This window comes from Drosophila persimilis, unplaced genomic scaffold, assembly GCF_003286085.1.
Source record: "Drosophila persimilis strain 14011-0111.01,24,50 unplaced genomic scaffold, DperRS2 tig00000900-arrow-arrow-pilon, whole genome shotgun sequence".
NCBI lineage: Eukaryota > Metazoa > Arthropoda > Insecta > Diptera > Drosophilidae > Drosophila > Drosophila persimilis.
Window position 1 is genome coordinate 693,127 of NW_020825369.1, and position 12,478 is coordinate 705,604.

At 41.3% G+C, this 12,478-nt stretch overlaps 1 protein-coding gene across 4 annotated transcripts; it reads right to left on the minus strand.

The window, feature by feature from the left end:
• Positions 1-1,305: 1,305 nt before the first annotated feature.
• On the minus strand, positions 1,306-11,094 carry LOC6603576 (protein alan shepard). Of its 4 annotated transcripts, none has more exons than XM_026993814.1 (7): positions 10,820-11,094; positions 8,029-8,081; positions 6,332-6,456; positions 2,588-2,729; positions 2,149-2,519; positions 1,879-2,067; positions 1,306-1,470 (listed from the first exon to the last, which is right to left on the minus strand). In XM_026993814.1, exons 1-7 carry the CDS (start codon positions 10,945-10,947, stop codon positions 1,306-1,308), a joined length of 1,173 nt encoding a protein of 390 aa, XP_026849615.1. In that variant the 5' UTR covers positions 10,948-11,094. The 4 variants fall into 4 exon arrangements, with proteins under 4 accessions (XP_026849615.1, XP_026849614.1, XP_026849612.1 ...); XM_026993813.1 differs by having other exon boundaries at positions 1,306-1,449; positions 1,879-2,043; positions 2,588-2,723; positions 8,023-8,081; positions 10,820-11,022; XM_026993811.1 differs by having other exon boundaries at positions 1,306-1,449; positions 2,588-2,723; positions 8,023-8,081; positions 10,820-11,022.
• Between the last annotated feature and the right edge of the window lie 1,384 nt (positions 11,095-12,478).

The window sequence follows — 12,478 nt, forward strand, 5'->3', positions numbered from 1 at the left end:
GTCTTCTTGTCTGATTTATCCGATTCTGAATGTTCGATCTGTTGGTTGTTCAAGTGGTGGTGGTGGTGGTGGTGGTTATCTTCTATATCCGATGTGCTACTGCTTCTTCTGCTTATGCTCCTGCTTCTGATGCTCCTGCTGTTGTTGTTGTTGTTGTTGTTGTTGTTGTAGTGTTTGATGTTCCTCCTCCTCTTGCTCTGGGGCATGCTCTCTCACTCGTCCAATTTATATAGTACTCAAATGGGGTACTAACAGATTATAGCTAGAATGAACGAAACTTCCATTAGAGACGATCAAATATAATGTTAAACGATTCTCTGTAGTTCAGGGGATTTTTTTTTTGGTCTGGAGCGGTAGTGGGGGGGAGCGGGGGAGGACTCATGCAGTACATGGATGATATTTACCTAGTACGGATTACCAGTGATTAGACTGCTTAGTAACTATACTGTATATATGAGAGAGAGAGAGATAGAGAGAGAAATAGAGAAGTGATGTTGTCGATTGTCATTGTTGTTTTTGTTGTTGTATCATTAAAAAGCAGCATTAAAAAAAAACAAGTAAAATTACATTGGTTTTTAGTATTGATTGAAATATAGTATTTGATTGATTGATTGGTTGATTTGGTGGTGATTGAACAGATATCTGAAGCAAACAGGCAAGCAACAACAGGCAGCACTCAAAAACACATGAAGCCGATGATTGTCAGTGTATCTGTTGTTAGTGTGTGTGAGCAGTGTTGGCAAGTGTGTTCAAGCAGTGTTGGGAAACGTTGAATCCCTGGGAGAGGGCTCAGTTTCAGTTTTTGGAAAGAAGCTCTGAATGCAAAGCAAATGAAATGAGGAGGCGAGTGATATATGATCATCAATTTGGGTTTATTTGGTGGTGGGAGGTTGGTTGGGGGGTGTATGGTATTTTTGGTTCGAGAGACAGATCTAAGCTCTAAGAGCGCACGGCGCACATGCAAAACAGTGTTGGCTAACGCAAGAGATTCGAGTATCGTGTAGTGTGCTACAACCCAAAAATGGAATAAAGGAATGGCAACTAAATCAGTTTTTGATGGTTGGGTGTGGGTGGGGACGATGTGGTTGGGGGGAATGGAACACTCTTCTCTAGAGAACTTTATGGGGTGGGGTGTATTAGGGGTTGGTCTTGACAAAGAGAGCTTGAAGAAACTCAGACTCAGAGATTTATAGAGAGAGAGTGAGAGCAAAACAGGGAACAGAGACATAGAGAGACAGAGAGTCAGACAGAGAGATGCAGAGACAGACAGAGAGAAGAGAGAGACATCACTCACCTCGCGAAGACCTATTTGGGAGCGGCTTGATGTGGATACTGTGTGTATGCCTCGTCGGGTGATGCAGCTGTGCTAGCCTGTTCGGAATCTGTCATTGGCATTGTTGGTATAATAGTTGGTTGTGGTGCATAATATGGATAAGTTGGACTAATATACTGTAACGATGGAGAAAAGTTCTATAAAAGAAAACCGAAAAGAAACGAAAAATGTATATAGAACAAACCAAAGCAAAACATTTCAAATAACAAAAAAACGAGAGAAAGGAATAAAAGAAAAGAATAGAAAGAGTACAAATTATATATCAAATTATTGAAGATATTATCATTCGAGGCGAGGCGCACACAAGAACACGGCCTCGGTTCAAGGAGTGCCGCTTCAGGTGTGGCATGTGGCATGGGGCAAGTGGTAGAGAACTCTCTTTCTTTCTTTTCAATCCAAGCAGATATAAACCATATATATATTTATACGTATATGGATCAGATATATGTATATGCTATATATCTGTGCGGGGGTACACTTCTTTTTCGAGAGAAAGAGCCTTTACGGACATGCGGGGGGCCATGGAGGATCGGTCGATTGCTTACAGAGTTGCCAATCTGCAGGGTGGCCAACTGTGGCATCATAGTTCCATATGGCACGGCCGTGTCGCCACTGACCATCATCGAAATGCCGCGTGGTTGCACCTGATTGACGGCCTCCGGCTTGTATGAGGTGACGCCCAACTGCGGAGCGGCAGCCATTTGCATGTACTGCAAAAAGAGAGACGGAATATTCTATTAGTTTCCCTTCCATTCTTTCATCAAAGATTGCTGTCACTGTTGCTGATTGTTGTTGTTGTTGTTGTTGCAACTCACCTGATCGTCTACCTGAGCGAGCGGTTGGGTCATCATGTAGCCGGGTATCCACTGGGACCCAGCCACTGGATAGCCACCCACCTGGGGGGCACCGAAACGCGAATACGGCACACCGATGGGAGTGCCCACATTGACGCTGACACCGTTCTGCTGCATGCTCGGGTCATAGGTGACGGGTATGCCCTCGGCGGAGACATCGCGCCACGCACGGGCATTCGGGTCGGGGGTCTTGAAGAGATTCTTCTTTTTGGGTCCGCCATCGGCGAACTTCACCAATAGTGGATCTTTGGCACCCGGTATTGTGTTACCATTGAACATCTGAATGATTTGCTCGCACTTTTCGCGGCTCTCCATGCGGGCAAAGCCAACGCCTAAGCAAAAAGAAGAATGGATATATTTATCTATGATCTATGGGGTGTTTGAGGGGCTATATGCTTACCCTTTGAGTTCATCTGCTGATCACGCAATATTCTGGTCGAAACAACTTGTCCGTATTTCGATAGCATTGCCTCCAGATCAGTTTCTTTGAAGTGGGGCGGCAAATTTGCAATATACAAATTTGTGGGATCCTGTTCCTGTTGCTGTGTTGGTTGTTGTATGCGGATTTCGGGTCAGAGTTCAACACACACGCACACGCACAGGGTTGTGGAGAGTATTCGTTGGAGTATTCGGTGGATTGGTTGATTGTTGCGTTTGGTGGTTGTTGGTTGAAGATCAATCGAAGTGAATCAGTTTTTAGTTTGGATTTGGTTTGGTTTTTGATTTGTTTTGTTTTGTTGTTGGACACAAATGTTAAACGTTACACAAAAGCAATTGGCAGTAAGCATTGTTGTGGTATAGGTGTACGTGTACGTGTACGTGTACGTGTGGGTGTGTGTGTGTGTGTGTGTGTGCATATGTATGTGTATGTGTGTAAACGAGAGACGGGGAGAGAGAGAGAGAGAGAGAGAGAGGGGAGTAGAGAGAGAGATTAAGAACATAGAGAGATTTTGTCATTAGTAAAAATTCAAATTTCTTTCCAAAAATGTATCTGTGTTGTCGAACTCTTTATCTGTGGCTTGTCTGTTGTCTGTTGTCTGAGTGTTAGTGTGCGTGTGTTAGTGTGTGTGTGTGTGTGTGTGTGGGTGTATCTGTGTGAAGTGTGCCTGACTGCTATGAGAATGTATCGGTGTATGAATGCCTCACAGACTTAAGCAATATCTTAAACACAACACAAAAAAAGGAGCTCCCTCTCTCAGAGAGAGGGAGCATCCATAGACCTATCACAAAATATATACCCCCCCGAACTTTTCGATATAGATAGATACAGTATCTGCTGGTGGTGGTGGTGGTGGTGGCTTTGGCGGTGTTCCCTCATACATGTATGGATATATGACAGACTGGAGATGGTGGTATAGAGATGGCTTAACTAAGTTAAATACCTGATCAGCTGATTTAGTATATGGTATGTCTTAGGGTTTAAATGAGATCTGTTTGTTGTTGTTTATACTTAGAGTTAAGATTGGTATTTGGTTTGATTGATATTTTGGCCGGCACAGGTTTGTAGCAATTTGCGTACTCAAACTCAACAAACAACACAACTGTTTCAAGAGCAGGTTGCAGTACGAGTAATAGTTGGAGTAGTAGTTGGAGTAGTAGTAGTAGATGGAGTAGTAGTAGTACAGGTTGGTGGTTATATACTTTTTTTTTTGTTTGGCTGGCTATAACTTCAAAATACACGAGTATACGGTTTATACAGTTGAATATGTAGAATATATATATTTAGTTGAATATATATGAATATATATATATATATACGATATATATATGATGTAATAGCAGAAGAGAGAGAGAGAGATATATATATATATATGTAGAGAGAGATTCGATTCATACGCTATATATATTTACTTGTTTCTATTTGGAGATGTTTCATGTGTGTGTGTGTTTCTATGGTTTTTCTATGGTTTAAGGCCTACGCAAATACCAAAGTACATGTGTGTTTTTCGGTGTGTGTTTCGATTATTGTTGGCCAACAAAACCTTTTTATTTTAGCCATGTTTTTGCATGTTTTTTAATGAGCATTTAATGCCACGAGAGGGGGAGCCGCATAAGCTCTTCCATCAACGATAAAAACTTTTTGATTTGTTTCACAAATTATTTAATTTATGCACGAATGAATGGCTAAATAGCTGCAGACTCCAACAGATTCCAACAGATTCCAGCAATCCATAAGCCTCTGTTAAGTGGCTGCTAATTATTGTTTGTGGCATGTTTACAAGTGGAATGTCTCCACCCCCCCAAAATGGAGATGTGGCGAATGGGGGGTGGCGGGTGTTGGGTGTTGGGTTTGGGTTTGGGGCGACTTTCTCTACTTAAATCAATGAGTTTTTGTTTTTTTTTTTTGCTAGAATCTACCCATATTTCCCAGATGTTTAGGAACTAAACTACAATCCAAAATCAACTGATCAAAAAAAAAAAAATGATATTCTAAAGATTGATGTATATTTTACTTAAGTTTTAGGATAAGTTTTCTTTATAGCTATCTTGAAATAGAAACCAAAATGGATCAAAAGGATGGAAAATACTTAAAGAAAATATCAAAAGTACGAGTTCATGTTATTATAAAGTATACCCAGAGATTATAGAACACATAGATGAAGGATCATGATCATCGTCATGCAAGCAGTGGTCACTGCCACATCTACTCTCTTTCGAGGGTCCATCCGTAGTCTGTAGAACGTGTCTCTGAGAGCCGCCCTCGGCCGAAGGCAAGCAATCGCTTGCTCACTCTCACTTTCTTCGTTACACTTCGCTATACGTCGTCTCATTTAAGAGAGGGATCAACAGCTTACGCCGCTCTTGGTTGGAACATCTTTACATCTGCTTCAATCTGTGTGTTCTATAATCTGTGGAGTTCCGCTTTGAAAGTAAGAATCCCCTAAGGGGGGTGTAATGGTGGGATGAGGTTCAAAAATGTCTAAATGTACTTCAAAATAGAATAAACGTATTTTTTATGACTAACTTGGTGGATTATACGAGTAGGGGGCTGTATATACATAAAACTACACCTAAATCGAATATCTTTATGGAGGATACCTATCTATATGTATACTACGAGTACGAGTATATACCATACATACTGCAGTATATATGCATGTGGTATGCTGTGTATACCTAATGAGCATGAGATTATACGCTATAATTACAATTAAATACCTGTACTATAATGCTTAATGCAATTAATTTACCAAAACAAATCTCTCACTTATGGACACTATTGGTATTTTTTTTTTTTTTTTTTTTTTTTGTGGTGGAGTATTTCTGTATTCAATAATTCAATTGTTTTTTGCAACTGCTAAAGGAAGATTAAAGAGAAGGATTATTTATTTGATGACTGTCTGCTTCATAACTAATGAATGCCATTAATAAATGCATTAATTCTCAATCGAATATATCGAATGTACACTAATTATAGTCATATCTATCGATTGTTTGTATCCAATGGAACACTACCTCTAGCGAAAAAGAAAACCAACAAAAGGGAGCGTTAAGTTCTAGAATTTTTGGTTTTTCAGGTTTTTTAAATACTAGACAAATTGTTTGTAGTCTCTAGTTCGGTTATAATGGAGGATAAGTACGAGTATGTGTGGTTTTTGGTATACGACAAACGGTTATACAAAGAGAGTCTTGAAACAACACTACGAGCTAGGGGATGGGCTAGGGGATTGGTTTTGGGTTTTGACAGGACACGGGTTTGGGGCAGGATTCGAGAGGGATGTGAAACAGAAATAATACAGAAAAAAACGTGAAAAGAATACACATGTAATTTTAAAAAAGAGATTTGCTTTGCCACGCTTTGAAAGGAGTTTTCCAGAAGAGGATTAAAAACTAATCGAAACTTAATCAGCCATTAAACAAGGAGGAGAGAATTCTAGAGAAAAACTTAGAAAAAACTTAGATAGGAGCTAGAAGAAGTAGAAGGCAGCTGGTGGAGGCGTGGTCAGTACAGTAAACGAAATGAATAGATGAATTGGAGCTGGATTTAAGGCGGGTGGGGATTGATATGGATTTAACTGGGGTTTCGACTGGGTTTCTCAGGTTCTGGGATCTGGGGTTCGGGGTTGGGGTTGGGTTGGGAATGGGGACTTCTTTTTGGGCGGTGTGTGGGGGGTGAGTATTACTTGCATGCAAACAAACGTACAATGGCCGGCCTATGAAGCACCCAGATACCCACTTTGGCCATCTGAGCTTGCACGCCCTTCCCCTGCAGTCCCTTGACGGCGCACTCGGCGAAGGCTGGCTGCTCGAAGTCGACGAAGCCGTAACCTGCAAAAAAGCATATTTTGTTTTTGTTTTTCGTTGTTTTTTTTTGTTGTTGTTTGTTGTTGTATTTGTTTTTTGTGTGTTGTTGCGGGTTGTGTTGACGGGTTGTGGGTGGGGGAATTTTTTATTTATTTTTATATATTTTTTTAATTGCATGTATAAATATATATATACGATATATCGAGATAGAGACAGAGAGAGAGTGTGTGTGGTGTTTATTTAGATTTCCAATAGTTTTTGTTGGCACACAAATTGAAAATTGAAAACGGAATTCAATCAAGAACCGATATAAAAAAAATGCGAATAAAATAAAACGAATATATGTCCGTATATTTTTTGGTGTTGGGTCACGTGCAACGAAAACAAAATTGAAACAAAAACAAAATATTTATTGAGCGGAGCAAAGAAAGAGAAGAAAAAACGGGTGATAATTTAATTAATAATTAATTTGGCTTCAATTCAAGTAAAATACACATTAAATACTGCAAAACAAATCCAAAAAATAGTACAAAAAATAGACAAACTTAATTATACGAAATATTCATAATATAATGGAATACTAGACATCTTTTTGAAACGAATCAGAGAAAAATTGTGAAAAAAATCCAAGAAACAAATTTGAATAAATGCTAAAAATACTAAATAAAATACTGTCAATACTATAAATAGCGAAATATTACTGAAAAATACTAAAAAGAACTCGGATCTTTTAAAATATATAAATTAAATCGGAAATGAAATAAAATCGAAGAGAAAAATCTATATTTATATTAATACACGCACACACATCGACAGAGAAAGCCTTTCACAGTTGGACAAATTTTACAGCTTGTTCAGTTATCGGTTATATTATAGTATATATATAGTATCGTTATGGTCATTGTCATTATCATTATCATTATCATTAGCAGTAGAGTAGTAGTAGTTGGGGTGCATCTGTAGCAGTTGATAATACTGGTAATACTGGAGTATGTTGTATACAATATATAGAGTGGAATGCATGAATGACACGATTGCGAAATGAGAAGGAAACGGAACTCATAAAACAATATCCAGTAGAAGGGAAATCAAGTGAATAATCGGAATATTTCCAATCGAATCATTTCTTTGGTATGGTTCAAAATCATACTGTATCTACACAAAAGCATAGTACACAATGTATAAATATATATTTTGTATAACGAACAAGCCATAATAATATCTGACGTTTCAAAAGAAAAACCAATTTACAATAACTAAATCGAAGTGGGGAAAATGCTGAATACTATGCTCTCCAATATCTAGGGAAATCTATTCTTTTCGATCTTTCAAGTCTGGAAATTCTTTGAAAAGTATTCAGAATTTCTTAAAAATAAAAATAAAATAAATAAACAAAAATTAAAATAATATTTCAATGAAATTTTAGTTTTCTCTTTACTTTTTTTTCGTTTTTGTTTTTCTTCTTTTTTTTTTTGTTGTTTTGTAGTATTTTTATAGGTATTTTTTGGGTACATAAACACATACTAATAATACATATACGAAAAACACACATAAATAAAATAATGATGAGAATGGTGAAGAAAAAAATACCTTTACATTTGTTTGTTGTTTTATCTAAAATCGCCTTGGTTGATATAATGGTTCCGTATCTGCAAAAGTTGTATACAAAAGAGAACAGAGGGGGAGAGCGAATTAGAGGGTGAGCCATAGTCGAGAGTCGACGATATATGGGAGGTATGGGGGGAATGGGGGGAATGGGTGATGGATAGGGAGAGGGAGCGACCACAAAGAGTGCGATAATCAGATTATAAACACATTCATGTATCTCTCACTCTGCGTGTCTGTCTGCACACTACGGTGTACCTGTGTGCCACGTGCCACGTGCCACACAAATGTTGTGTTGTACCTTTCGCATAAGTAATTAAAGTCCCATTAAAATGCAATTTTTATGCTCGTGGCGCTCGAAAGTAGGCAATGGTACGCGTATCTGTATCCCATTTGCACCTCTGCGGAAAGGATACAACGAACGAACGAACGAACGAACCCTTTCCGTATCCCTTCCCCGTGGGCGGGGATACCCCTTTGAATTGCTCATTTATTCTTGCCCCATAATTGACTTAGTCCGTGTGTCCTGTAGCCTGTAGCGCTCTATTTCTGCCTGACAGCCATCCTGCCTGACAGCCAGCCGCCAGGCTGCTTGTCAGGGCGCCTGCTGCCTGATTGCCTGCTGCTGCTGCCGGTGCCTCTGCCTCCCCAGTGGGTTGGGGTTGGAATTAAATCGATATCTTCTTAGTTACAACTCCCTTCCCCCCCACCCATTGAACACCCCTTATAAATACATAGTTATAATAATATTACAGCCTCGAGGCAAGGCTAGGCTTCGGCTTTCCTTTGCCTGTGCCTGTGCCTTTTCAGTGTGCCTTTTCCCTTCTCTAATAAGCCGCTTATTTTGATTGCCTGCAGCGGGAGATGGAGGCGGGAGGCGGGAGACGGAGAGCTGCAGAGAGGAGTCTGCACTTTCTTCCCCGCTCGGAAAAGCTGGCAAAAACAAATTAACCTTCTATTTAATTACTTGACTTATTACCAAGGAACCTCCGCCCGCGCACCTTCCCACCTTCTCCCTTTCCTCCTGATGATTTTCCATTAGTTTTTTATGCTTCTGTGACGCCACTAATAACTTATTTTTTATGTATAAAGGAAAATGCGAGAGGCGCAATGGAAATGGCATTCGTTCGTCTGTTCGTTCGTTCCTTCATTCGTTCGTTGATGTTGACCCATAATTAAGTGGTGGGGCACTTGTGACAGGCGGGCGGGGGCACGCTGCGTATGCGTAATACTACACACTTAATAATACGTTTATTTCCCCACCCCACCGCCTCACTGATTTTTCCTTTGCTGGTGGTTTCAGCCCACACCCCCACCGCCCCCACAAAAAAATTAATTTTTTTTTTTTTCGTTTGTTTGCGGCCATTGATGAAGCGTGCGCACTAATTAGTGGATTTTGTTTAGTTTGCAGAAACTTTTGATGGGAGGGGGGCCGGCGGCAGGGGCAGGCTATCACATTTTTTTTTTTTTTGGGGTTACTTTTGGGCATCGAGCAAAAGGAGGGTGGCTCTTGGGTGGCTTTTGGGGGTGACGCAGTCAAGCGGAAGGGACTGAGGCTTAGCCCCTCATTAGCAGAAGGGATGACGCTGTGGGAAGTGGTGTGGGGTGTGGTGCGGTGCGGTGTAGTGAGTGCTGTGGTTTCGATATGGATGTAGGGTTCTATCCCACAAAGCGAGAGAGAGAGAGAAAGAGCAGGGGAGAGCGAGTGAGAGCGAGCGAACCCTCAATCAATAGTCCGTCACATACAACATTTCGGTTACGGATGGCTGCTGGGCATTTGGTATGCTTGATGTGGCTCCAAGCAAACGAAAAACTTCAAGCCCCATCTCAAAGATACAATTGGCGATGGCCAGGAGGAATATCCTTAGAGGAGCAGCGGCAGAGGCACACGATATGACTATAAGGCATGCCCAAAGATGCCCAAAGATGGTGATAATTTCTCAAAAGTATCTTAAGGATGGCAGCCACTTGTAAGTATCAATCTTTGGGTGTTTGCCCGGACTTTGACGAGGGAAAATTACATTACGCAGATGCGAAAATATCTGAAACATACATATACATATGCAAACATCTGTTTAGAGGAAACAAATATCTGCCTAAGAAACTGGAATCTTAAAGTATCTTTTTCGTATAAAAAGGGGAAGGCAGTCAACGTTTAGCTTTTATCATAAAGATACAGTAATAACGCAAAGATACAAAAGTATCTTTTGGTAGGAAACACTACAAAAGTATCCTCAAAACGTATACTTTCTGCTCGACTCAAAGTTGAGCTCTTCCTCAAAGGAATTCCACTCGTAAAACACCCAATAGTTCTGCTCAGAAGCCACGCCGCAGTAGCATTTTCCATTATCGTCGAAGGAGAACTGCATAGCGACTGTCTATCTTCTTATTTTCCGCCTCAAAGACCATCGCCCATTAAATCTCTTGCTGATGCTGCTGCTGCTCCTGCTGCTGCTGCCTGGAGCGACACAAAAACAATTAAATTGAATTTGCATAATGGCTGGCCTGCCGCCCAGGGGCACATCTCTCCTCCTGTCTCCTATAATACAATTTAATATGATAGGTAGACCGCAGAGACACAAGAGAGACAAGGGACACCGGACACCGGACGCAGGACACGACCGCAGGACAGGGAGCCAGCAGGCTGCAGGCTGCAGGCTGCAGGATGCTTGATTGCATTCATATCTGATTTGAAGAGGCTTCTTTTTAGAGGGTAAGCGGGTGACGGGTGACGGGGGGCGGGGGGAGGCTTTACCCCCCGTCTGTGTATCTGTGTACTCACTGTGCACACATATTAACTAGATCCTTGTCGGTTGTGCCTTGCTGCAGTCCGCGTATATAGAGATTTGTCTTCGACAACTGCTCGCCGCCCTGTTGGTTCTGATTCTGAACGGTGCCGTTGGGACCCATGTTCGTGTTGGTGTTCGTCGTGTTGCTCAGGCTGGTGCTCAGTGTGCCGCTCTGGGAGCCGGTGTTCGAGGAGCTGCTCGAATTGGTGTTGCTCGGTGAAGCTGCCGTTGGCACACGCTGGCCGTACTGCAAAAAAAGCGAACAATAAAAGAGAGCACATGAGAACGAGTCTATACAAGTATGTATATATATGTATATATGTATATTTATATAAGTATCTGATAAGTATGGTCAAGAAATACTCTGGGGATACTCCCCATTGTACGTGCGTTTCCCTTGCCATAATCTGTGCCTGACGATGGCTAAAGAAAGACTCTTTTCCTCGTAAGCAAAAGTATTTTTATTGAAATTCCATCTGAAAATAGCTGCCATTCGAAGTTATTGAATGCTGGCTTCTGGCTGCTGGCTGCTGGCTTCTGGCTCTCTGGCTCACACAATAGATACGGATACGGGGATACGGCTACGGATAGGTGGTGGCGGGGAGTGGGATAGGTGGCAGTAGGATGCATGCCCCAAGAGGGAGACATAGAGAGACATTGGCATGTTGACGACAGCCATGACGATGGCGTTTTTCACTTAAAATGCCACACATGTGCGCCAGAGAGAGACGGCAGATGCTAGATGGCTGCTCCCTGCCAGGACTCGGCTGCAGGATATTTTGGCACTCGAAGGAAGGCGTTGAAAATCTATAAAATTTGTATGCAACAAACAAAAGGCTTTCCATTCCATACCATTCCATAAGAATGCTCTGCCATTGAGATACATTTTTTGAAAATTTGCCAAAAAACATTATTTTATTCGAGCGAAAACGCTGAAATATGCAAAGCCATCGCGGGCACAAACAGGCAGGCATGGGGGAAGGGGGGAAGGGGGTAACAGGGAGGAAAAGTAGAAGAAAAGCAGAGGAAAAGTTCAAATGCTAAACCGAAAATCAAGCGAAAAAAGGGTTAAAGGGTGACCCTTTTTTTCGCTTTTTTGCACCCAACCACAAATCCATTTGCATCCAGCCTCCAGGGGGGAGGAGGGTAGGGGGAAAGGTGCTTGGGTAGAACGGGGCGACGGAGTCTGGCTCTCTAATTGATCCAGAAAGAAAAAAAAGAAACTTATTTGAAACAAGCGAAAACATTCTCAATCTCATTCTCCCATTCTTTCAATCTCCAATGGTCAATGGTCAATGCTCATGTCAGCCAGCGGCCATTGCGGCCAGTTTGTGGGTTAAATTCAATAAAAACCACAAAACGTTTAAATTTGTAATTGAATTTAGTTTGCATTGAAGTTGAATGCAACATGGATACAAAATGAGATTTCCAGTGGCTGGAGAAAAGCCACTGGCGATGCTACTCCGTTGGAGAGCATCATAGTCCTTCCAGTCAGTCACGATAGTAGCTCCTTGATTTCCGCACACTCCCCTAGCCCCGACCCCCGTTTAAATCACATCCATGAGATACATTTCAAGTACAGTTTAACCCTAAATACAAAGAAAATTCTCTCTCTCTCCCTGTCTCTGTGGCGCATGTAAAAACATAATTAA